Genomic DNA, 26,890 nt, shown 5'->3' with positions numbered 1-26,890 from the left:
CTGGCCAAAACTATATATGATGAAACACAATCACGCCCTGCTTTTTCAATGGGATTTCGATAAATAGAAATTGTTCTTTTATCGGAGATGGTTTCAAAAGATTTCATGAACAAGGACATTTTGTCTTCACTTAATGTCTTACACAGAATCCCCTTTGGCTTCGAACTAGTAAACACACACAATGGTGTTCCAGCGAAGGACTTTTTTTTCCAAAGGGTACTGTGGCGGACCTGGACTAATTTTAAGGGGATGCTACATGTGCCAAATAGTAGTACCCAACTCAATATTGATATTAATATTGCAATATTAGTTGTTATATTGTAGCAGACATTAAAGGAGTGGATAGACCGGTTTTTACATTCAGTGTATGCTGTGCTGAAATCATCATGTATGATCTAGTAATAACAAAAATATAAGTGGTCCAAAGTGTCTTCCCGTGATCACTCGTGACATCGATCTATCCCATATATTAGCTCCACACTGTGAAGCGGACACCATCCACAGAATTGGGCATTGACATCGACTCGGTAATCTAGGTGGTGCCCCACTTATAATTTCCAGGATGCCACGGTGGAGATTTACAAACTAAGCAGATCTTGCAAGTATTGTAAAAAAAGATTTATGGGGAACAGAGGCCGAGGATCAAGAGATCTTTGTGGTTTTTTTCCAAACCCAAAGAGGAGGATGTGTTTTGGAATGGAATGCGCACAAGTAAAGTCACAGATAGTTTCCCAGTTTCTAACTTTGTAGGTGTTTCTACAGTTGTCCTCTAGAGAAAACAGAGGTTCTGGACTAGAGGCTTACAAGTATCAATGTTTATCTTTCTAAACCTCATCTCTGGGCTGCTAGGAGCAGCCGCAGCACAAATACCCAAGCTGGGAGCCAAGCTAGACCCTGTATACGAGCCGCAGTCTACCGGGCTCCCCGGGCACTCATCTGATTAGGGGTTCCACTGGCTAGAGAATATAAACGTACACTTCAACTACATGAACAAGAATTGACCACTGCACCTGGGGCTTCAGGCACCTATACTCTGACCCTACAGGTCACAGGTTCAGTCTTCCTTTTAAAGCCAGGTTCCTGCTATTTCAGACTTGGATGCAGAGATGTCCATTATAGCGCTTGCCTGGAAATAGCACCACAGAATAACATTTGTTGTTCTTAGCTCTACAGTAGCACCCTCTAAAATATTACTATTCCAGCACCATCCAAATATTAAAGGGGAACAATAAAATAACTCATTACCATTTTTAATGTCATCGTATCCCATAGCATGGCGAATTTCCTTCATAGTGGATCCGCGGGCTCCAAGCTCCACCATTCCTAAAGCAACAGCAATACTCCACGGAGAAAAAAATATATTGTCATCTTCTCCTGAGGCGCGCAGTTCATGGTAAAGTTTTACAGAAAAATCTGTAATGGCATCGTTCTGAACATTTGCACCGGTTGGCGTGCCGTGCCAAATAAATAGTAGGGACAATATTCCAAGAAAATGCATTTTCAAGCCTGTAAAATAAAAACAAAGCAAATTTAGCAGCATGAATGACATCAACACGCGTTTTAATTTCACAGACTCCTAACTTTCATAAGTGAGAACATTTTATTTGTATAGCACCCGATACTGCAACTTTAAATTGAATTTTTAGCGGTGATAAAAAGAAGCGTCATTTACTTTATCTAATCGTATTCACCTTATCGACCTCAAAAATATTAAAGATCCTACAAGAATTGAATGTTTAACTTGCAGGTCACATCCCACCTCAGGCAGCAACCGTTTTGTTTGAGATTTTAAAATGTTATAATATCACATTATTTCATTTTATTTTGAGGACAACTAACATTTCTGGACTAACAATTGTTGAGCATATGCAGGCAAACGTTTGGCCCCACTGCTAAAATAGCTGTCCGAGCAGGTGCCATTTAAATTTCCCAACCAAATGGGAAGGAGTGAAAGTTTTGCCCAGTATTCAAGCACTGGCAAAGCCAACAGGCCCAAATTTAATGTGCACGTGCTAGCACATTACAGCGAGCGAAGGAGGACTATAATTATAAAGTAGTCCCTTATGCAGTTCAATGCAAGCACTCAGGTGGAGGTGGAAGAACAATCAGAAAGCCAATAGCTTCAAGTGAGAGATTAAATTTCCTTAGGACTTATTATTACTTGTTTGTCAAAGTCTCAAGTCAATAGCTGAAAGGCTAATTGAAGAAAGCTATAGGCGCAGGGGGCATTGCGGTCTAATTTGCTCCATTCCCAAGGAGTCTTTTTTGCCTCTTACCACCAATATATCTTCGTGGAAAGGCTCAACAGATACCAGTGCATGAAAAAAGGACGAAAAATTACCTGCTCGGCCACAAGTGTGTTCATCAACCCTCATGAACCATGCAAGACTGGGTTTCCTGGTTGGGGACATTTATATCGTGCTAACTACTGATGTAGTCTCCGGTCTAGGACCTTAGCAGACATCTTAAAATAAGCAGGTTTCAAGAGCCTCTCTAATGACAGACCGGTTAGACAAGAACCTTAAACTGTGGGGTAACAGTTTCAAAATTAAGGACTAGGAACTGAGAAAGCCATGCCTTCTTTAAGATAACTATGGATTTAACCCAGATCTCTTGACTGGGGGTGAATGCATGATTTATTCAGCATTCCGTCCATCATTGGTTTGTGTAGCACTTTTCACTCTAAGTGGGATGGTATGCCCAGACGTGGGTCCCATGCTCACTGCCACTCGATTCAAGCTAGCCTGGCTAATGAGGGGGTAATACCCCGAAACCGGACCCAGGATGCTTCTTTCCGATCCAGGGAGAGGCTGGCTTGGCAGTTCGGGCTGGACTGTTCCCATAAGGAACAGAGTCCAGCCTGATTTGCATATGACTGGGTCTAAACTGGGGTGGCATGGTGAGCAAAAGAATGATGGCTTTAACCCAGATCTCCTGACTAGCGTTGAATGTATGATTTATTCACCATTCCGTCCATTGTTTGCATAGTTTTTATTTTAAGCATGACTGTGAAATATAAAACAAAGATTAAATCTTGCTTCGTGAGTTGCTCACTGGGCCCGTAAATAGAGAAATCCAGCTAGCTAGATATTGTAATGTCACTAGATCTATAAATGCATCGAAATCATAAGTTTCAATTGGATGGTTTTAAAGAGATGCTCTTGTTCCAAAGACATGGCTTTTCCTACCGAGTACCTAGAGTGGCGACTTGGACATTCTAAACAAGCTAAGGATGGCTGATCTGCATAGCCGACAGATCGAGGTACAGGTAGGGACAATAATCTAATCTAGAACGGTTGGTGCCTCCACCACCAATGTATGGCAAAGACTAGGTAAACTGTGACACTAAGCCTTCGGCCTTGAAGATATCCCAGTGCTCCTTGCTCTTGCTTTCTCCAGGACATCCCAGAAAGATCTTTAAAATGCGATCTGCTTCTGCTAGCAGCACCGGCCATCTTTAAAATGTGCTGGCGTTGCAGGAGCTAGAACTACTTTTGGAGACCGGAGCTTATTTTTCTTTACCAGAGTAAGACCGGAAGGCAGAAAAGAAAACAATGAAGGAAGAGAAAGATCTGATGAAACCGGCAAATGCATAAACTAGGTGATATGCTTTGGCATTTAAAGTGCCTTAATGAATGCTTGGGTATCAATATTTTGTTGGGTTTGCAAATGTTTTTTGTTTTAGGAAGCTGGAATATGCGCTCTTATACCTATGTGCATGTAAGCATGCTATGCTATGGGTATTTGTATGGCACCCTCATCACCCATGAGAGTATCCAGGCACCTCGCAGGTGGCTAGGTGAAGGACTCCCTGGGGATTTTTTTGAAAATAGCCAGGCATTATGCTTCTTGCAGAACTCAAGCGTTGAGGAGCTCAGGTGTTCTGTGGGAGGTAATTCTAGGCTCTGGGGGAAGACGTACTAAAAAGGCACCACCTCCTGCTACCCTTTTGTGTGTGTAGGGTATGTGAGAGTCCAGATGAGCGAAGGGTTCTGGATAGATGGTGTAAGAATTCCACTGCTGAGAAAAGTGGGGCCAATGCGGTGTAGTGCATGAGGAGGTTGAATAGAATGGGTTTGTGTGTGGGGAGTCAAAGGAGTTCTGAAGGGAGGTGCTATCTAGGAGCATCAAGGTAGGTTGAGGAATTCTATTGCAGTTGCGTTTTGGATGATTATTCAGCAATTGACTGATGAATCCGTAGTCAAGTCTGCTGGAGAAGAGTGCCGGTTTTCCTGGTGTTCTCCGGCAGCGAGTTGCAGATTTTACACAGTATACTCAGGATGCGGTAACAGGTGGGGCGGGACTCAGAGTTGACTTGGGCGGTCACCTCGAGTTTGTCTGAAGAGGAGGTTCCAGGTTTGACATTAAGGGTGGCGTGGTGAATTTCTGGGTCCTTCCAGTTAGGAAGGAACAGATCCAGTTAAGGGCAGGACCATGGCTTTATCTCTCGTCAAGTCTTCTGATCAGGGTGGAATTAGAGACTTTCAAAAGCTGCTGAAAGGTGGAGCAGGATGAGGGCTGCAGTTTCCCCTCGATCGACAATCATCCTTTTTTCGGTTGCTGCAATGAAGGGTGTCATGGTGCTGTGATTGGGTCGTGTCCAGGAGCGGTTGTCAGTCTGGGGTAGGGAAGGTTAAGGGGTGGTAACGATGAGTAGCTTGTCGATTGCTTGTTCCATGACATCAGCTGTGTATGGTAGCAGAGAAATCGGGTAGTAGATTCCTAGCTGGGTGGGTGGGTGGGGTCTGCCAAGATTTTGCTTTTTTGTACCACATTGACCACTGTGGTTTTCCAGGCTTCCAGGAGGTGGCGATAGAGTGCTTAGGATGCAGGAGAGTTCTTCGCAGATTATGAAATGCTCATGTTGTAGATGTGGTGGGGGCAAGGGTCCGCAGAGTGAATGGTTCTCATGATATTGGCTGTCCTTCGGTGTTGATTGTTTCCCAGGTAGTCAAGGCCTTTCCTAAGCTTTCTGAGCGGTGGGTAGGCGGAGGGCGAGGCAGTTGGGGGTTCAGATGAGAGTCAAAGTTGTTATAGTTTTGATTTTGTTACTGAATAGTTCCAAAAGAATGCAACATTATCTAGGGAGGCGGTGATTCGGTTGGTGGATTAAGTCTGATGAAAGGGAGGATCTCTATGCTGCTGTTGTAGCGGTGTTCAATGCACTTGACCAGGGCCTTCTTGGTTTCAAGAATTTGTTGGTGATACGTCTTTGGGCTGCATTGAAGGTGGCTGTGTCAGCTTCTTTCAGACTGGTTCTCCATTTCCGTTCCAGATGTTTGCAGTATCGATTGAATGATCAGAGTTAGTCGGAGTACCCACTGGCCTGCTTCTGGGATTTCTTCTGGTGGTTAGGTTTGCAGGGTGCCAGGGAGTCGGTGCCATCTATGATCTATTTGTTAAATTGGTTGAGGTCGCTGGTTGGGTTGCCTCGTGTTGGGTTGGTTCAGGTATAGGGTCTGGAACCATACAGCTTCAAACAACTGTTCCAGCTGTGACTAACTGGCTAGATTTGGGGAGGTGGATCTTTTTGTGGCAGGATGTTGATCTGGAAGTTGACAATTCAGGGTTTGTTGTAACCTTGAGGTCATTGAAGGAGGTGAAGACGGGGCCGAGGGGGTGTACGACAGAGTGCGTGGGTCTGGTGACATTGTACTAGTGAGAAATGTCCTAGGCTTTCAAGAGGTGTGGCTGAATTGGGATCCCTTTGGTCACCTAAGAGGATGTAGGCTTTGGAGACCATTGGGGCGAGGAGGGGGGTGACTAAGTTTGCCATTTAATTGGTACATTTGCTTGGGGTCCGGGTGATCGGTAGGTCAGTTGTTTAGGGTGAAGTTAACGGAGATTCAGACTTTAAAAATGAAGGTACTCCATGAAGGGGTCAAGTTTTCTGCAGTTGTGATGCAGTGGATTGTCTCCTTGAAAATAATTGCAATTCCTCCTCAGGGCTGATGTTGTCGGTCTTGGCAAGTGATCCTGTGTTTTATCAGGACGGCCATGGCGATATCATCTCGGGTGCTGACGTGGATGAAGGTCTGCGTTATTTCGGAGATCAAGAGGATGTCTGGGGCATTGTCGTCCAGTAGGTCACAGATTTCCATGGCATGCCTGCTGGGCGAGCGGGTGTTGAGGAACCTGCAAGACAATGAGTCTTGGAATGCGTGTTTACTCACAGGATTGGATTGTGTTAAGTGAAGGCTGGGTTTGTGCTGGTGGGGCTAGTGTGGTTGGCAAGATACTGTACGCAAAGTGGTAGTGGGTACAAGAGAATGCATTTTCTGTGTAGTGTGCCTTGACACAGCAGTAGCATGGAGATTGGGGTTTAGGGTGGAGAGACCAGATGAACGCTGCAGAGTACTGTCTGGGAGCGGTTGGTCCAGAGTTTGTAGTTGTAGGCATGAAAGGGCACAGAAAGATGTTGGGCCTAGTCACCTGCTTCACGAGTGCACATATAAGGGCGACTTTCAAACAATTCCCGATTAAAAAAGCCTCCTGCAGTGGGAAAAAATAAAGGATTGCTTTCTGCATATAAAAAGGCATGTTTGAGAAATAATTTAATATGGGATCATTCAGTGTACTTTTGAGATGTAAAATAGTCCTACATGCAGTGCAATACAAACCCCTCATAGTAAGCAGGACAATATATCAAACATCCGCTATTAGAAAGCTTTCTCAAGGTGAAGCCAAAGCCTACTCTATGCATATTTTTTATAATAATGGAAACACTAAGTAAAGATGACTGCTTCGCTGTGAAGCCAGACTGATAAACTACAAGAATGAGAAAGACACTAAGTGTATGGTAGTATAAGAAAGAGGCATCTGGTGGAATGAAGATTGGATAGATTTGGTACCTGGCAAATTCAGCAGCAGACTTAGAAGAACATACTTGGGATCCTGCACTTACATCAGGGAAGCTTGTTGCAAAGCTGGAGTGAGGAGATATTGCTTACAAGAGCTGATGGGAAAGGTTGTAATTGAAGGATGCCCTCTTGGTAAGGAGAAGTCAGGTAGCCAGTTCAAGTAGGACAGTAGGTTGTAGGTTTATTGAAGAGGTTATAGGTTAGATTAAAGGTAACATAGTAAAATACCCCACCAGGAGCAGCATCGCCATGCTCAGCCCACTCTCTATCCGACACTCCTCCAGGCACTTAACATTCCATGACATCACACACACTGAGCAGCAGAGAACAGAGTCTATGGAGAGGCTGTGTACAGCTAACAGCAGGTTATAACATCTCCTTCCCTTGGCAAGATAATTAAAAACACCACAGGAAACCCCAGATAGAAAATCATACAACGATAAGTCCTATTATTAAAAACCAACAATTATTCAGACAGGTCAAATAACAAAATTCTTCACCACTTGCCCCCTGTCGTGCACACTCGCTGGATCAGGAACACACAAAACGCACCCTCTACTGCTCACTTTTGCATATTAGCAGGACCAGATAAATACGCGGCAGGACCTGGGAAATACATACCCCCTCTATACTGCACACACTTTTGGGAAACATACTACACGCTCCCCCTCTACTGTATATTCTTGCTGGACAAGGGAAACAAAAACACTCACCCTACTTTGCATACTATTGCATGTTTAGGGACTAGCTCTACACGTTTACCCCCTGGTGCATACTCTACAAGGGCCAGGGAACCAAACACTCACTCACCCTCTACTGCATACCTTACAGGACCAGGGACAACTACTCCATTAAGTGCCTTCTACTGAGCACCCTTGCAGGACCAAGATCATATTTCATACACTTTCCCTCTAATGCACACTTTTGCAGGACCAGGGACACTACACACTCTCAACCTCTACTGCATACCTTTGCAGGACCAGGGAACTCATTGACACAATATATTGAATGCAAATCACACAACATCATTTTCCCGACCACTGTGCTCAAACTAGAGCAAATTAAACCATACTTCCTGCTGCAACTTCAACATGGCATTACAAAACCACAAGCAGCAACACAAAACCCTCCACTATGGTCAACAACATCTCATCCGAATACCATCATAGTACTATACTTGTAGAGACAAAACAAACAGTTCAGATGAATAGAATTCACTATAACTCAGTGAGGTAGGAAAACGTCACATCTGAGGTAGATTTCGACGAGACTCCTCTGTATAGCTGAACGCTTCAAAACTGCTCCATTTACTTTACCTCACTTTTAAACGGACGTCATTAAAATCCTCCTGTGGAAGGTTGGGATTCTAGTTCTCATTGTAGTTAACCTATTCTCCTTTGCCAGGTCAGCACTCTAGAGTTTCTGCTAAACTACTTTCCTGCACAGATTGACTTTCTAATTATCTTGCAGAATAAGGGGTGAAGCAACTCAGCACTCAAACTTCACAAACTCTGTAGGAGGGGAAGACCACACTACACAGGGTAAATCTGTTCCCACTCTGATTTTCCATAATGTCACAATTGTCACTCATGGCTCAATTATGCCTTTGATCGAGATTGAATGGTTTCAGGCTCTTCGTTGTGTCCCAGGTTGAGTGGACTCCCCCAACATTGCCCCTTACCAGCGTTCAGCTCCCCAGCAGCTCTCCTTAAATGGGTGGGGCACACAGAGACTTAGGTTCACTGTTCATTTTTCTTTTATGGTTCGCCGATTCACTTCGCAGCGAGACTACCTTAATCCAACCGATCACTGAGACTCACTCTTTCCTAAAATGCTCTCTTCACGTGAGAAAAACCGAACCGTGGTATGCTTTTTAGGTAAACTGGCGTCACTAAGGAGAATATCACATAACACTACCTTGAAGTTACTTATCTCAGGGACAGTGCTGCAAGGTGAGGAGAACCACCAACCCCAAAATTTAGGTGTGAGCCAACTGAATGCAATGACACTCTCCAGCACACATCAATGGTGTGTAAAAATCGTTTCACAGCGCGCAATATCAGCACAAATTGTACACAATAAAATTAGGATTGTCTTTCTCTTTTGTTGATCTTTAGACCGCCGACACGAGTTTCGTCGCTTCCAGGGGAAATTGTCCCGCGACATTTTCAAGGCTGTGTCTTTGATGGAGCAAGAATTCGCACGTAAAGCGACTTGCTTGAATTCATGAACCTCAAATAACCCTAATAGCCTTAATCAACCGGTTTGTCTTACTAATTTGCCCTTATTCTGACATTTTGGGTGTCCCAGAGACGCTTGCCTATGTGTTTATTAATCCTAATACGCTTGCTATTAAAATGGCTGCTGATACGCGGGAATTTCTTCTGCGCATGCGTCGGACATACCCATGTGATGTGACGTACTCACAGTTCTGGTGGGAATCCTTCTGCACTTGCGCAGTAGATATAAAATGGCTGCTTTGTGTTCTCACATGCTCGAAGCTTGCCTCGCTGTTTTCACTATGCGGTTTGTTTTGCATAAACCCTAATGCTATAGTAATTATGAAATAAGGGGAGTAATGTAGGGATTCATGGTATACAGTGCATACATTTATTCCGTGTTCTAAAACTGTTTCCATGTATTTTTCATGTATCGTAAACCTTGGGCATGAGGGACGGGGATACTCCATCTTGAAAACCCTTTCTGCGCATGACAGTCTTCCGCCAGAGGTTGAACTGTGTGACATTGAATGCGCGCCAACCCAGAGGTCTCAGCCAAAATGTGCCTGGGAAGAGGCACCTTCGCCTAGTAGAAGAAGCCGAGATGTACTAAATGTATCACAATGTATAATTTAATAGATTCACCATTGTTACATGTAAGAGACATGTCATGGGAACCCAAAAGTCAATGGCCAGGTATGAAAGATTCAAATGAGGGGCTTGAGAAAGTCGAATCCTAGGAGGTGTGATGACCTGTCCTCTCTTTTGCCCAATCGAAATTGGGGATCCTTACACTTGCAACATTTGGGGGGTGGAACACTGACCCGAAAACAGTATAACTAGCTTAGTTTTAGCTAGAGAATTTGTCCGACTTGTCCGAATAGCTGACCTGTCACTGACCCAACGCACGCAATAGCTGATCCAGATACAGAGGTGCTGCGGAGCACTCTGTCCGACAGACTCAAAGACCCAATCGGGGTTTTGAGAACCTTAAGTGCTGGCGAAGCACTTTGCTGGGAATTCGAGAACCCAATCGGGGTTCTGACTGATAGCTGCAGAGAAAGTGTAGCGCAGGCGTTACAACTGAACTGCGGGTGCTGGTCTTACCTTGGTGGTCCTGTCCTGATCCTAATCTGGTTTTCCTGCCCTGGGTTTCCATACTGCCCCTGCTGGCCTACTGGCGACTGTATTCCTTGGGGTTCCTACTGCCTTAACTGACCCGTGGCCAGGGTTGGTCTCCACACTGTTGTAGGTAAAGATCAGTCTGTGCGAGAAATACACTTACGTCTTTTCCTTGCTTTCTGAAACTGCTAAAGTCTTATTTGCGCGTTTGTTCCTTTTCTTACCCTCCCTGTGCTGACCAAATAATAAAGTTTCTGTTTATTAGCATGTTCCATTTTCTTCCCATCCTTTACGTAAATGGTGAAATACTGCTCATGAGATTTAGAGGTTCCCTTTCTTTACCCTCCTTTTAGCCGAATTAAAGTGTTTGCTCCGAATCATTAGCGTGTTCCATTCTTTACCTTCCCTTTAGCTACATGGTATATCCAAATTTCCTTTAGTACAAATTAAAGTTCTTATTCCTTACCCACCTTTGAGGGGTACTCCAACTGTGATATTCTAGTATGTTCCTTATCTTTCCCGTCCTTTATACACGCCATACCGAGTCTAAAATTCCTGAAAATTTCACACTGTAAATGTTAATGTAACTAGCATGTTCCCTGTTCTTACCTTCCCTTTAGGCTTCTAAATGGTTGGCCTTATTATATTCTTACATGGATATACACTTTTTATGATTTTGGTTATTGATAGCTTACTCACTGTTAACCTCTTGCTTGCTGATATTGAAGAGGACTAGATAAAGGTTTTCAAAACTTCCTGAGTCTGTGGTTATTATAAAGAGTGCAAATATAATAAATGTTATTGTATTTTGGTGACTGATTATCTTTTACAGCTAGCTCCCTGATCCATTGTGATCATAGGTACCTGTGATTAGGATTGGTAAGTCAGGTACATTGGAAATAAATAGGAATGAACAGGGTTACTGGTAGTAGAGTGTAGGTTACCCGATTATATTTAGTATGGTGTATTAAAATTTATGGGCCCAAGTGTGCATATGGTAAAATTATCAGTCGGGTGACCTGCGTGCTCTCTCATCTTCTCTGTAGAAACCTTTAATTTGCGGTGATCGTTTCAACCCACAAAGGGTTTCAGTATCTCGCCGCGTCCTGAACAACAATTCCTAAACATCCAGGGATCTGATATGTCCCGATATCACAAGCGTAAATTGGTCTCCTTGCCACAGGACGCCGCCATTCGTGTATAACCGAGTACGGAACACCTTCATGGCTGAGATCCACAAACGCAGCTTCAACGTACAGCTGTGTGGCATGCAACATTTCTGGCGGCTCGAGCGCTACGATGAACAGCAGTGCAGCCTCAAGACATGTATGGCCGCTCAAGACATCTTAGCCACGTGGCCTTCACACAAAAGTTAAGTTGCCCTAGAAACGCGGCTTAACATTCAGTAAGGAAAGCTCACACGAAGGTCAATACCTCACGGCACCCCAAGTGCTGATAACTGTCAAAACGAATTTCCACCCATTACAAATCTAGAATTTGCGCAATAGCATTCTGCTACTCTTAGTACAGGGGCAAACGGTGCAACTTGCATAATACAGATGTCCATTTAACAGCAACCTTCAGTCAGCATTCGTACCCTACGAATACCATTGGATTCCAGTTTCAACCCATGGCACTGGTAGATGCTGGTTAGGCGATCATCATTGTCACGATCTGTACTTTGGAGTACACAAGTCTAGCCACACGCTTTATCCTTAAGGTTTATTGTCTGCAGGCTGTCTGTTAAAAGACACTGGTGGGATCTAGGAAGTTTCTTCTCTTTTCTTAAGACTTCAATCTATCTTTCCTTCTTTGTTCTCATTAGTTTCACTATCATGTAGGTTCCCTTTGTCTTCAATCTACTTTCTCTTCTTTATTTCATCAGTGGCTCTGTCAAATGTAGGTTCTCTACTGGTCGTTACCAGTGTCGCAACGGAACGATACCCACTTGGTAAGCAGGAGTCAGTTAGCTAGTTCACATAGGAAAGCAGGTTGTAGGTTTATTGAAGAGGTTGTAGGTTTATTGAAGAGGTTACAGGTTATATTGTAATGTTTCCTCACCAAGAGCAGCATCCCCATGCTCAGCCCACTCTTTCCAACTGACACTCCTCCAGGCACTCATCAATATTCCATGACATCACACACTGGCTGAGCAACAGAGAATATGGCGAGGATGCATTCCAACGAACAGCAGATTGTAAAACAAGGATTGGTATTAATGCCTAGTGGGTCTGTGTGCAAGGTCAAAAACCGTGTGTAAGCCATGACGAAGCATGTACATGTGCACTTCGACGTCAGACACTCCAGAGTTCTTCCCACCAAAATAATACTGCAATCACGGATCCTACCATAGGACATTTAAAAAGGACAAACCCAAGGTATGTCCCCAACACCGCCTTGTTGATGGGGTATCACAATATTGTAGTAGAAATTTTAGCCAGTAACAATGTTGAGTTTACAATACAGACTCCCACGATATTGCCAGAATAAAGAGATGTGGAGTGGAGAATAGTAAATCTAAATTTCTCTTTATCTAGTTACCATGACGCTTAAACAGTAGTCAATACTGTAGAGGTCTTAGTGCTGAAGATCAATATAGGTGTAGTTGATAGTGTGACATGCAACTGTCTTTCCTTCAACCCCCTTGAAAACAATGTCATCTTAACCTCTTCCACGCTCATGACGAGCTCAGCTCGTCATGAGCCGTGGAACGCTCGCATGCGGGGATAATTCCCCTGCTGTGCGAGAGTTTCACGGCAGGTAATGCACCTGTGACGAGCTCAGCTCGTCATGAGCGTGCGGGCGCTGTGCACGCCCCCTCCCCCCCAGCACCGCAGGAAAATACCCCCCGCTGCGAAGGGGTTAACTTACTGGAGGACTTTTAGGTGTTAATCACATAACACCTCCCCATTCCTTCCTGTTCAAGCTTAATTTGTGAATAAGGAAAGTGCTATACGTTTCAGTTTACTTTTACTGCTTCAGAAGCATCATTTTCTTGGTTGACAAAGGACAAACAGGGAATGCTTTTTGTAGTTAAGTTGGTCTGAACAATCTGATCTTCAACAACTGAAGTGAAGGGGACCCATCTATCAAAATGATATCCTTCGATAAGGGAATGGTTAGGAGCTGGACACAAACCAGTACTAAATAAAGAGTGTTAAAGTAATTAAAAACAAAACAATCATTATTAACAATCACTAACCTGAGTGAGAAATTGGAATTCCTTGAGGGTGCACATATAGAGCCTAATAAAAACAATGAGTCGGAATCTAGGGAACAATGTTAAATAACTCACAACATAAAAACTAGACAAAGATACACATGCACAGTAACAGTTTTAATTGATTAAGGACTTGCTACAAATAGCTGTCTGGGGCTGTCAGGTTATCAACACTTTAACAAGCATTTACAATGCAATGGTCTCGGCATTATTAAAGGTAGAGCTATTGGCATTGCTCATGACTTTTTTAAAATCATAAATAAATGGCATTGTCTTTTACATTGCCAATAGCTTAATCGCTCGCATATGTGAGACCTATTGCATTTGCACCCACACACAGAGAAAGTAGTAGAGTAGTAGAGTGAGTAGTTGATAGTGAGTAGGAGAGTGATTAGTAAAGAGAGTATTAGAGAGCGAATAGTAAAAAGTGAGTGAGTATTAAAGAGTGAGAGAGCGAGTAGTAAAGAGTGAGAGAGCGAGTAGTAAAGAGTCCTAGAGCCACACACATTTACATGCACAGCCACACCCTTACATATACAAAGTGTATTTTTAGTTTCAGTAGTAAAGAGTGAGTAGTAGAGAGTGACTAATTATGAGTGAGTAATGTCGAGTAGCAGAGTGTGTAGTACAGTATTACAGTACTATACATTAGATGCTATTTAGTACAGTGAGTAGTAGCGAGTAGTTGATAGTGAGTATTACAGATATTAGACAGTGGTAAGGAGTTGTAGAGTAAGTAGTTGAGCGAGTAGTGATAATATTTGAGAGTGAGTGTTATTGTGAGTACTGTAGAGTAGTTTGTGTGTACTAAAGTGAGTAGGGAGTATTAGAGAGTTGTAGAGTAAGTAGTAGAGTGAGTAGTTGATATGGAGTAGTACAGTGAGTATAGAGTATTAGATATTTGTAAAGTAGTAGAGTGAGTAGTGAGAATATTAGAGAGTTAGTAGTAAAGAGTGAGTAGTAGTGTGTAGTAAATTTTGTGTAGTAGGCTGTCTTGTGCAGAGTATTAGAGGGAGTACCGTAGAGCATTTTATTTATTACTAAATCTATTAGGGAGTATTAGAGAGTTGTAGAGTAAGTAGTAGAGTATTAGTTAGTTAGCGCCTCACACACACACAGTGCCACACACACACACACACACAGAGCCACACACACAGAGCCCCCCCCCCACATACACACACACGGAACGAGGAACAGGGGGGTGGGGGGGTCAGAAAAGCGAGCGGAACGAAGAACAGGGTGTGGGGGGTCAGAAAAGCGAGAGGAACGAGGAACAGGGGGGTGGGGGGGTGTCAGAAAAGGGAGCGGAGCGAGGAACAGGAGGGGCAGCTTCACGGGGACAGACCCAGAGTCTAGACACGCCGGCAGCATATTCGTGCCTGCCTGGGTACCATTCCAGCACTTGCCTTACGTCGCCAGCCCCCCAGCATCCTGAGCTCATCCACTTCCCAGCACCATCCTGTGACTGTCTGCCCCACTACAGAACCCTAAGACTATGTGCACCTCTTTCCCGGCAGCATCCTAAGTCTGTACAACCTTCTGTCATTTTAGCCCGAGCCCATCATTCCAGCATCCTGGGCTCATGCAGCCCCAGAAGCACCCTGAATCTTGACCCTCCACAACCTGTGTACAACCCGAACTAGCACCCCGCCCCCCCCCCCCCCCAACAGCCCGAGCTCCGCCACTCCCCCGGCATATTCTCCCTGGACAGCCTTACAGAAACATGCGTTTTTTACGCAGTGTTATATAGTGCCAACATTACCAGTAGGTGTTAAGGCGCTTACAACATTAGCAGCCCGAGCCCATCATTCCAGCATCCTGGGCTCATGCAGCCCCAGAAGCACCCTGAATCTTGACCCTCCACAACCTGTGTACAACCCGAACTAGCACCCCCCCCCCCCCCCCCAACAGCCCGAGCTCCGCCACTCCCCCGGCATATTCTCCCTGGACAGCCTTACAGAAACATGCGTTTTTTACGCAGTTTTATATAGTGCCAACATTACCAGTAGGTGTTAAGGCGCTTACAACATTAGCAGCGCCTTACAAACGAATATCAAGTTACACCAGCACTATAGAAAGAGTGAAAAGATGTGATCATGTTTGAAGTTACATAAAGTATAAAACAAAGTCATGGTAGGCAGCAATTGAAGGCCAAATCTGAACCCACTCCAGCACGGAATCCACATCACACGGGTCACAGGGGAGGGCGTGGAGGAATGAAGCAACTAGTACAGAGAATGAGGGAGCGAGAGGAGGGATCTGGATCGAGAGGAAAGCCAGACAGGCAGTAAAAACTTGAACAGAAATGAGCTGAGCGGTACTGAAGGGATACGGAGCATGTAAACCTCCCGCCAGCGAGTTCCTGTGGGGTGGCATCCACCCCAGCCATCACCGCGAGTGTGCACCCTGCATCATCCATACCGTGCACACCCTGCACCCCGGACCACTCCAGCACCCTAAGACTACCCCCCCCCCCCTCTTGTCAGCCTACAGAACCCGCGTGTCCAAACACCCCAACTGCTATAACAGGCCTGTCTTACCCCCAGCACCACCGCGAGCTGGACACCCTCCAGTACCATGGGTCTGACAACCCACACAGCACCCGAGCTGGACACCTCACCAGCCTGATATCTCTCTCAGCACCCAAGTTGATCAGCCCTCCAGTACCAAGGGCCTCCCCGCACCCTGGCTGGACACCCTACAGTTCCGCGAGTGTAGACCCACTCTAGCGGCAAGCATCTTTAGCCTGGACACTTATCGCAAACACCCAAGTGTCCCTTGCATGGACTGCCCACCATCATTTCAAACTGGGCACGTGGCTGCAGCACCCAGGGCAGCCTCCTCGGCACATGCACCATCTCAGCCCCCTCCATCGCCCTGAGCCTCAGTGCCTGGACACCCAGGGCCAGCCTTAGCGCTGGTGGCGCCCGGTGTGACAACCATGCGCCCCACACTCCATGACCTCACTACCACCGGGCACAAGTGTCCCTCACATCTCCAATCATAAGGTATTGGTAAATACAGGGAAACATCCTTTACAACGCAACTTTTACCACGCAGTGCCTTTACGACGCAACAGTTATAACGCATGTCCTTACAACGCATAGCACTGGGGGGCGCTCTAGGATAGGGAATAGATTTAATTTACTATCCAACACCTTCCCTACTATCCACGGGGACTGGAGTTGGAATAGGAAATTAAACTATTCACTATCCAGCACCCCTTAACGCTATGCATTGTAACAGCATGCGTTGTAAAAACTGCGATGAATAAGGCATGCGTGATAAAACCATGCGTTGTAATGTCGTACAACCGTAAATACAGCGCCCCCTCCATAGGTCAGCGCCCTGTGCGGCCGCACCTCCCTAAAGCTGGCCCCATGAACACCGAACCAGCCCTCTAAACCGGCCCTACACCACTACAAGCAGCATGGACCACCCTCCAGCACACCGAGCAGCCTCCCCATACTCTCCCAAATGGCAGCCCCCTTGGAATCCACACCATCGGCATCAGAGCTGAGAACCCAGGTTGAGGGGGGCATTCAGAAGGCGGGTCACAACCTTTAAATGTCCCCGGTGCCAGTTCGCACGAGTCCCCCGTGGTATTGAAGTTCCCTGGAGATGCGCGCCCTTCCCAAGTTTTAAAGCACAACAAGCATCGGCCAGAGGGGGTCGCTCCCTCCCAAGACGGACACAGTCCATCCGCCCCCCTACTGTTTGCCCATGATCCGGCCGAGCATTCACGATAGGCTTAAAGCAGCTTCTTTCAAAATGGGGGTCCCAACCATCAGAGCTACCCCAGACCTGTGAGCTGAAAGAAACTCCGCGTCCCAAGAGCACACGGTGACACACACACACACGAGAGAGCACACGGTGACACGAGAGAGCACACGGTGACACAAGAGAGCACACGGTGACACAAGAGAGCACGCGGTGACACAAGAGAGCACGCGGTGACACAAGAGAGCGCACGTACCTGCCTTTCCAGCTGCACAGGTCAGTGGAGTAAGAGCCCTGCACAGAGTGCACGATCCCGAGGTACAGGAGGACGGCCAGCCAGAGCATCTTCACACCGAGCCCCTGCGCACGACACACGGCCTGGGGGCATCAGCCTCCCCTGGCAGCTTGCATGGTGCCAGAGGATCACAGGAGGGAGGCGCCGAGAAGCGAGGAAACACCATGTGCAGTTTTGCCAGAGCCTCCAACATGGCGACCTGCCTCGCAAGGGCATCTGGGAGTTGTAGTTTCAGAATGCTGCGGTGTGCGGGTCTTTGCTTGTAAGCGTGTGCTAGTCTGTATTTGCTCAGCAGTCAGAGCATTTCTACAGCTGCGAAATACACTACTTGAGCGCCTTGTAAGTGGTCCTTTTTTTAAAAGAAAAGAAGACACTTCCTGAACAAAACAATCCCTTGCCAGCGTTGGCACATTTCATTGGTCACTCCGTTTGAATTGGCTGGCAGAGCTGCTGTTCCTTCTTTCAGCACGGTGGGAGCGCACGCCGCCGTGAGCGTGCACATCGGATCGCCGGAGAAGACACGCCGACCTCCGAGTCTGCCTGCTCCCAAGACTGATCCGCTGCGGAGGGAGAGGGACACGGAAAGAGCCCGGTGAGTGGGGGTGGTGGGGGAGAGGGAGGGGATGTATGTGTGTGTGTGTGTGTGTGTGTCTGTGTGCGCGGCGCGTGCCTGCCTGCCTGTGTGCGCGTGTCCACAGACCCTGGTAGGCTCGTGCACCGCTCTGTCTCCCTTGAGAGCGAACTCGGCGACAATAGGTCTCGATGACGAGACCTAAAAAGTACACTTGGAAGTTCTACACAGAGGAGGATTTTGGTCAGCCCACTTCAGCCACTGGCTTTCATGTTTTGCCATCGTTTGGATGGGTGGTCCTTCAAAGTAATAGCATTTTGTAGAGGTTTACAATGTTCCATTTGTGTTCCCATTGATTATGGTGATGTGTTCAATTCGTCTTTTGCAAGACAGAAGCTGCAGCAGGAGTAAGTTGTAATTTGAAGTCAGCGCATGTTTTGTGATGCAGCTACTTTACCAACAAGATGACATTTTATTGTATTTTTTCTTTATGAAGTGCATCCTATTTGCGATTTCTGACAAGATGAGGCCATTCATGCTTGAAGCACTTTGTTTTTCTCTGCTGTCATGATAACATTATTGAACAGCTTCTTTTGGAGGAGGGGTGTGGGGGTCATGAGGATGTGCAAGTAGACCTGAACATACTGGCCCACAGTCAAAACCTTTCACTGTGCTATATTTTGTTCTTTAGGTTCATCATCCACAATGCAAACTTCTCCAGACTCCATTTTATAAAACATTTGAGGACAGAGAAAGTAGAATTCTATATTCCATGCCTTAGTGCCATTGCTTTATGTGCTCACTGTTCATAAGCGTGCCTTATGTATGTCTTAATGTGCGCTAATATTATCAGTCCAATTTTCAATGTTGTTCTTGTATTAACCCGACGTGTTCTATAACAGGTCTGTAAAGCTGGTTTCTCGGAGGCAAAGTAGTAATTTTATTTAGTGTTGCCCAACGGCATATTCCCCGCCTATCATAGTGAGCAGCCTCACTATGAATATTAGCAATACGCAGAGTGAATATCAGAAACCAGCTAAAACAGCACAGATTAGGTCCCTTAATCCACTACTCAAGGTCTACTGGCATTGAGTGAATGCCAGTAGACCTTGAGAAGTGGATAGAGAGACCTTATCTGTGCTGTTTTAGCCGGTTTCTGAAATTCACGCTGCGTCTTGCCAATATTCAAAGTGAGGCTGCCACCATGAGAAGATAGTCTCATGCTTATTAGCTGGTTCTCTCATGCTTATTAGCTGGTTTTCTTAAAGTAATATGTTTATCATGTGCTCATGTAGCCATTGACTTGTATCCAGAGAAAAGTGGATAGAAGTGCTAGAAATTATTGTACTTTAGAAATACGTGCTCCAATTTGAGGCGATATTCTGGTCCGCTAAAATTGCAATTGCCATTTATTTTATTTGTAATTACCAATTTTTCTTAAGTAAACGTACGTAAAACTTGTGGGAATCCAGGTGTGTTGCGTTTTAGTTTACAGTGTACAGCTCAACTTAGGTAATGTATTCTATTTAGCAAAGGAGACCTACTCCCAACTTCATCTTGATGTACCACAGGGGATTCTCCATTGCAGAATTTTCTTTTTAGGACAACTGATAGAAACAAAGTTGGACTCAAACAAAAACACCAGACCCATTGGTTTTGCCACGTTAGACAGTTCACAGAGGACACAATTGGCCTGCCAGGTGGATCTTGGCTGTTCTTGTGCAGTTTAGGGAGGTGGTAAAATGTAGGGATCATTGGATTGTTGTTACGAAGAAACAAATGTTCATCTGTCCCTAACATTGATCTGTCATACCATTTCCACACAGGCTCATCATATAATTTCACGCTAGGTTTCTAAGCCTCAATATTGGTGCTTTGATAGTACTTTCCATCAGACAACTGCCGGATTGTCTCTTTCCGGCAGCAAGAAAAGAAATAGCTGTTATTTCAGGAAGGGACATTTGGCGATACACGGCGAGATACGGACTCCGATACCACCTTATACGTAGGATTTAATTTAATTGTAGATTACCTATAATTTGGGCAATTACTGACAGAGCACCAACGACAACTGGTCGTAAATGCACTTGGTCTATATAACTGGTGCATAGGAATAGGGTGCTCATGGTGAGGTTCATTAGGGTGTTGACTCATTCCCTACATGTGAGATATGTAGGGAAATAGCCGATCCACGGCATGATTCTACAAATAATATCTCAATTGAAATACAGAACCGAACCTCAATTGTTCTGCTTGACCACCATGCACCTACCCAAGGATCAATGAGAGATAATTCAACAGGAAATCTGCTCCAGAGAAGCACAAATGATGACCAGCAATAAAAAAAATTATCTTGTGGAATATTGCGGGGTTAAGGTCCAAACTAAATGACCCGGAGTGGGGCAAGCTAGTGGACAGCAGTCAAGAAGCTTGGGCCACCGAGCAAATCCATAAGGTGCGGTTCACCACGTTTAGTATGGAAGCTAGACATTCACCAGCTGGTAGACCTGCTGATCTGGATTAAGACCACATTGGCTTGTAAAATCAAGCGGTTAGTTAAAGGCTCACAGGAGATCCTTGGTTTAGACCGGATAGCGCTTAAAACTGAATATTCATGTCAGATTAATACATTTATGTAATCGGTTTAGTAGCCATCACAAGGTGTCAAATACTATATCAAAGCTCACAAACTTCCTTGACAACTCAAGAAAAGGATTATTATCTTATCGTAGCTGGAGACTTTAACACGAAATATGAACCTGTAGATTATGCACAGGAAATACTGCAGGAGGAAGAACATGTTAGAGGTGTTAATAGGCTCCAGCTACCACCCATTAAAAGATGTACGAAGGTTGGTCAGCAAGTCCTGTCGTTCACTCTTGCCTTTGGGGTACGCACTTGTAATGGGCGGACTCCCTCAGATGCAGAAGCAAATTTTACATTCAAAAGGGGTCATCTTAAGAGCAGGATTGAATTCATTATAGTAGACCTAGACCTTCGGCCTCAAGTCAAGGACATGGTTATTTTAAATAGTCAGGATAGGGACCATAATGCACTGTTCCTGAGGCTCTCTGGCATCACTATTCTGCACTCTCAGACTAATTTAGTGACCGCCCCGGTTACCATTAACAATAACGAGAATCAAACGGCCCCAGATAATTGCTGATGAAAAGCTGCTACCTAACATCTATAAAGAGGTGGCTCAGACTCTTATTGTATTGGGCAATCCTAACAAATGACGACAGCATTAGGTCTAGCTTTCATCACTTATTGAATAGTGTAAAGCCCTTCTTTAGCAGACAGGGCAGCACAAGCATGGTTAATCGAAACGCTGCCCGGTGGTATAATGAGGAATGCAGGAAAGACAGAATGGAGCTAATTGTGGCAGTAAAGAAAGGAATAAGGACCGACATTAAGTACAAATTCATGTTATTAAGGTTTGGAGTTTATCCAACCAAAGATGGAACCCCCAAATGGAAGTCCAAATGGGAATCAAATATTTGTCGGCTATGTGGGCAATATGATGAAACCTTACTGCATATGGTAACATTATGCCCAAAAATGATGAAGGAACGGAAAACAATTTTAAAACCTATTTTTATAGAAATGGGAATTAGGACATGTAGATCGGCATTAATATTTTGCTTAAGTGGTGTCAACATCCATATAATACACCAATTTGTAAAATTTATGCTTACAGTGGAAATGAAATTATGTAAGGTTGACACCCAAAGTATATGTTAAATTTATTACGGCTGTGAAATGAGGATGCTGCTGTTTTTTTAGGTTATGATGAATTATTTCTATGGCTCTTTTTAATGTATTAATAGTTTGCTTTTAGAGTACTACTGTTTAGATAATGTTCTATTTATTATGATAATTATTTTTATTGAACGATACACGTGCACTTTATCCCTAAAAAATGCCAAGCCCTATAGTCTATTTTAAAAAAGATATAATAATTTTAAATTATCTCGATCTGGAAAAAGTTAATTGATTGTGGTCAACAATATGCATTGTATCCTGGAATATTTAATCTGGTAATGTGTTGTCTATGTATTTATTTTTGTTCTTTGCTGTAATGGTTTTAATTAATCAACAAATAAATCAATAAGGACCGACATAATAAACAGAAGAAGAGTTTACAAGAGAACACAGGATGGAGGCAAAAAGGAGCTGGGAGGAAGAAAACTGGCATACACTAGTTGAGGCATACAGATTGAAGGATTGTCAGCTATTCTGGCATCTACTCTCTAAAGGGTAATCCAGCCGGTTAATGAAGATGACTTTTATATAAAGCCACATGTCTGGGAAGAGTATTTTCAGAAATTATATTCTGGAGAGGAATGAGAGCCAGAGGGCGAGGTAGCAATAACAGGCAGGGATTGCAACATACAACCTGTAGTGGAAGATGTAATCAGCTTTTCCTTAGAGGAAAGCACCAGGGTTAGATAAACTACCAAGAGATCTGTATCGATCCGAGCCCAATATATGGGGCCCCTCTGCTCTATACAGTTTTACTGCCATCAAACTAGGGGGGTGGGACATCCCCGCGACCTGGAAGGGTGCCGAAATAATACCCATATTTAAAAAAGGGGATAACTGGGACCCCTCAAATTACAGGCCTATTCGCCTCATAGATGTATTCCAGAAAGTCTTTAGTAAAATGATTTGTCACATCCCCACTGTTGGACAGAGGAAACCCGCATACTCTCACCTGCAGGCTGGTTTTAGGCCTCCACAAGCACTTTAGATCAGATGTTCTGCTTCCTTATACTTATTTGGAAGTCAGTCACAATCAAGTGTGGTCACCTGTATGTCGTGTTTGTTGATCTCAAAACAGCATTTGACTCTATAGATCGCACCAGGCTCTGGGCTGCACTTAGGGATCTTGGGCTCCCTCGTTGGCTGCTTCAAATCTTGGTCCGTTTACATCAAGGTAATTATGCCCAAGTCAGGTGGAACTCCGATGGCAGTTTATACTTGTTTCAAATGGGGAATCGCCAGTGTTGTGTTTTGGCCCCAACCCGGTTTACCCATTATATGAACGGGCTCATAAATTATCTTTAGGACTGTGGAGGTGCCCCACCAAAATTAGCTGGCAAACTAATCCCCACGCTTTTATTTGCGGATGACATGATGCTCATCTCTAAAACTCCAATGGCCATTTAGAAAGTTTTAACTAAGTTTGCAACAGCATGCAAAGACCGGGGCCTTGAAATAAACTACTCTAAAACAAAGTTTATGGTTTTTAATCCCTATAAATCCACCAAGGGGAAACTGAGGCTGGGCGTCCAACTATTAGAGAAGGTCAAGGTCTTCGATTATTTGGGCGTTAGAATTAGCAATAACATGGCACGGACTCCCCAAATCCAGACGAGCATGCTCACACCAGCATGTGGAATGCACAATAGTAAAGAGAGTTAAACAATCAGCCTTCCGCCCAATCGCTCCCACCCTAAAAATACATCAGGCCAAAGGGTTGGGTGCGGCCCTTTATGGGGCCGAACTGTGGGGGCTGGAGCATTTGAACCAGTTAGAGGTTGCAGAATAATAAAAATTCCTAAAATCGATCCTTAATCTTCAAATCAACACCATTACTACCATTACACCTTGATCTTGGCCTAGAGTCTATTACCCACACAGCTGATCTTAAGGTGCTTATGTTCTGAATGAGACTTTGGGCAGCAATACCCACATCCCAGTAAATGATGTAGTTGAGGAAATACTAATTCTTGAAAGACAGATAGGGTGATTGCTTTGGTTTAAAAAGGTCAGGCAGTGGGGTTTTTTTAAACTGGGATTGGGGATTATGCGGGATGGTGAGCAGTCTATTACAAAACAAAATGGTTCCCCAGCTTAAAAAAAAAAAAAAAAAAAAAAAAAACAAAAGTACTGGGATTTTACTAACTCTTCTTACACGGATACCAGGTCACCTCGCACGTTAACCACCAGATTTTTAAAATGTTAAAAGTTGTTTTAGGTTTGATTCTTACATGGATGATGTTGAACCCCCTCAGGCACGAGCACTTTATATACAGTTTAGGATTGGGGTCCTCCCATTGAATGCTATGAAAAGCAGCTGGGCGAACGCTACTGTAACTCTGTGTGTCGCTCTATCCCAGAAACTATAGAAAATGTTTTCTTCTTCTGTCCGCTCTATGCTACGTCGAGAAAAATATGGATTAACCCGGCATGTCGGTTGCTGCTGTTCTCACGTCCTTCGTGTATTCAAATCAGATAAACAAGGAGGCTTGTCTTCACACTATCAAGATATTTGCTTCATGCCTGGTGGCAGAGGTCTAAAATGGAAAAATAATATCCCTGAGCAAGAGTCCGGAATACATAAATGTATGCATCATGTATTTAATGTATGTATTTAATGCTTGTAAAGCGCGGCTGTTACCCAAAAGGGTATCCTGGCGCTGAGCCCATATCTAACATCAGGCAGGGTGTCTTACATTGCTCTTGGAAACAGGTAGGTCTTGAAATTCCTTTTAAAAGCGGGCAGATCTTAACAGCTCCTTAAAGCCAGAGGCAAAGTATTCCATAGTGTGGCGGCCGTGAAACTAAAAGCACGGCCGCCCATCCTCACTCTGTTAATCTTGGGAATTCTCACCAGAAACGCCGAGGAAGATCTCAAAAGTCTGGCAGCTTGATACCAAGAGAAGAGATTCTGAATTGGTATTGGTCCTAGTCCGTGCAGGGCCCTGAAAACCAGGCATAGAGCCTTAAAGGCAATCCTCTGCTGGACTGGCAGCCAGTGTAGATCGGCTAATGCTGCAGAAGAAGAGGCAGATCGTAGCAAAGATAGAGCCAATTTGGCAGCCATATTTTGGACCCTCTGCAACCTTAGAATCAAGGTCTTGGGGGCTCCCAGAAGTAGTGCGTTGCAGTAGTCTAACCTACTGAGGATAGAACTCTGCACTACTTCTGCTCTGGCTTCCCGAGGAAGCATTGGTAAAATTTTGCGCAAGGCACGGAGCAGGCCCATACAAGTCGCTGCAGTCTTCTTAACAAGGTTACTTAGAGGGACTGTTGTGTATAATGACACTTATGAATGGTCTTGTTAATGCTGGAACATTTTTTAGGTCTCTAAAGTTAATCATTTTATTATCTTATTCTCGAATGATGTACAGGATTATTAAGAGGTAATTTTAATTTTCTCTTGCTCTTTTATTCCAATGAAATATTGTATGTCATGGGATAGATTTGTATGTATATGATCATGTTAATTACCAAATAAACGAATATATACATATATTATATACACACACATTTGGGTGAAGCGCCACTGCCCTTATTTCATCAACATTACGGTTTTTAAAGGGTGTGTGTGTATATATAGAAAAACCAAAGGTGATGATGGACGGAGCGTTGACAATACAAACACTCACCCCCAGTCAACTGATCTGGGTTTAATCCATCACCGTTCTTTAGCTCCCTCCGCCATCCCAGTTCAGACATGGCCATATGCAAATCAGTCTGACCCTGTGCCTCATGGGAACAGTCCAGCCCGAACTGGCAAGCCATGTCTTTCCTGGACCGGAATCAGGCTTCCCAGGAACGGTTTCTGGCATTACAGCAGTCTTCAGCCGGGCTTGCTTGACTCCAGTGGCAAAGTGAGCAAGGGTGTGTGTATGTATATATATATATATATATATATATATATATATATATATATATATATACACACATATGCATGCATACATATACATATACACACACACATACCCTGCTCCTATGTCATCAACATTACGGTTTTTAAAGGGTGTATAAATATACACACGTGTATATATACACACAAGCGTATATACATACACACACACATATATACATATACATATACATATACACATACATACATACATACATACATACATACATACATACACACACACACACTACTGGAAGTTCCCAGTACGTAGCTATAGTTGGGACTTAAGTTTCCATAGGAAAAGCTCATGGTTTTTCTAATAACTTTAGCGCTGCTTGACGAATCATCACAAAATGTTCATAAACCTTCCCCTTTGTGGTTCAGCTGCTGTGTTAAAGGTTTCGGGTGATCCGTCAAGCGGGGCCTGCAAAACAAAAAAAAAAACAAAAAAAACAAACAAACACAAAAAAAGGGGCCCAAAATGGGTTTCCCCTCATGTTACGTCTATGGAGATTTTTCATTTTTTGAACACTACTACAGCCCAACCGCTAAATGGAATAACACCAAATTTGGCAGATAGCTAGATGTAGGTCCAGAAAGCGTGCCTTTGTGATATGGTGTAAATCCATTCAGTAGTTCAAATATTTAAGTTTATAGATATCTGGGGACGAGAGTCTTTGCATTGGACTTGCAGATCCTACTAAAACTGGATTGTCTGCAATAACTTTAACCAGGAAGTGTTGGCAGCCTTCTTAGGACTTCGCTTGATAAAGAGTCCCACAAAAAATGTTTATTCAAAAATACATTAAATAAAAAAGGTGGTGGTGGGGACAGGGTAAAACACACTATGTGATCACTAATTACATCATGGATCTCGGGAGGGGGGTGGTGGCTAGTAGGCACACCCTGTAAGAGAAAGGGGAAAAGATTTGCGGTCAAAACAAGGGAGCTTTTGCCCTCTGCAGAGTTACTTATCTGAACCGTTGCATGTAGCGCTGATCTCTACTCACGCCAGCAAAGCCAGGCACCCGCTTGGAACCTGGAATCACCCTCTGTAACCAGACCCCGTCAATGTTGGGGCGGTTGTATCTCCCATCTTAATAAGGTAGTGGCAGCCATTCGGGGCACTCTGTGGCTGCCAGCGAAAGCGCCAGCATCACATGATCGCGTCATCACAGCGCGTCGCTAGCGTGGCCAATCACCGTCTCTCATTGGTATGCCAGTGG

General features: G+C 44.4%; 1 protein-coding gene across 2 annotated transcripts in view; it reads right to left on the bottom strand.

The window, feature by feature from the left end:
- SERPINI1 (serpin family I member 1) overlaps positions 1-26,890 on the bottom strand; it is a 162,834-nt gene that overhangs the window by 48,908 nt on the left and 87,036 nt on the right. For both annotated transcript variants that reach the window (XM_078665861.1, XM_078665862.1), the window contains one exon: positions 1,246-1,506. In XM_078665861.1, the coding sequence (XP_078521987.1) occupies positions 1,246-1,506 (261 nt within the window). The remainder of the gene's footprint in view (positions 1-1,245; positions 1,507-26,890) is intronic.

The sequence above is a fragment of the Lissotriton helveticus genome, chromosome 11, assembly GCF_964261635.1.
Source record: "Lissotriton helveticus chromosome 11, aLisHel1.1, whole genome shotgun sequence".
Lineage (NCBI taxonomy): Eukaryota > Metazoa > Chordata > Amphibia > Caudata > Salamandridae > Lissotriton > Lissotriton helveticus.
Note: the sequence above shows the minus strand (reverse complement) of the source record. Positions and strands in the feature narration are given on the sequence as shown.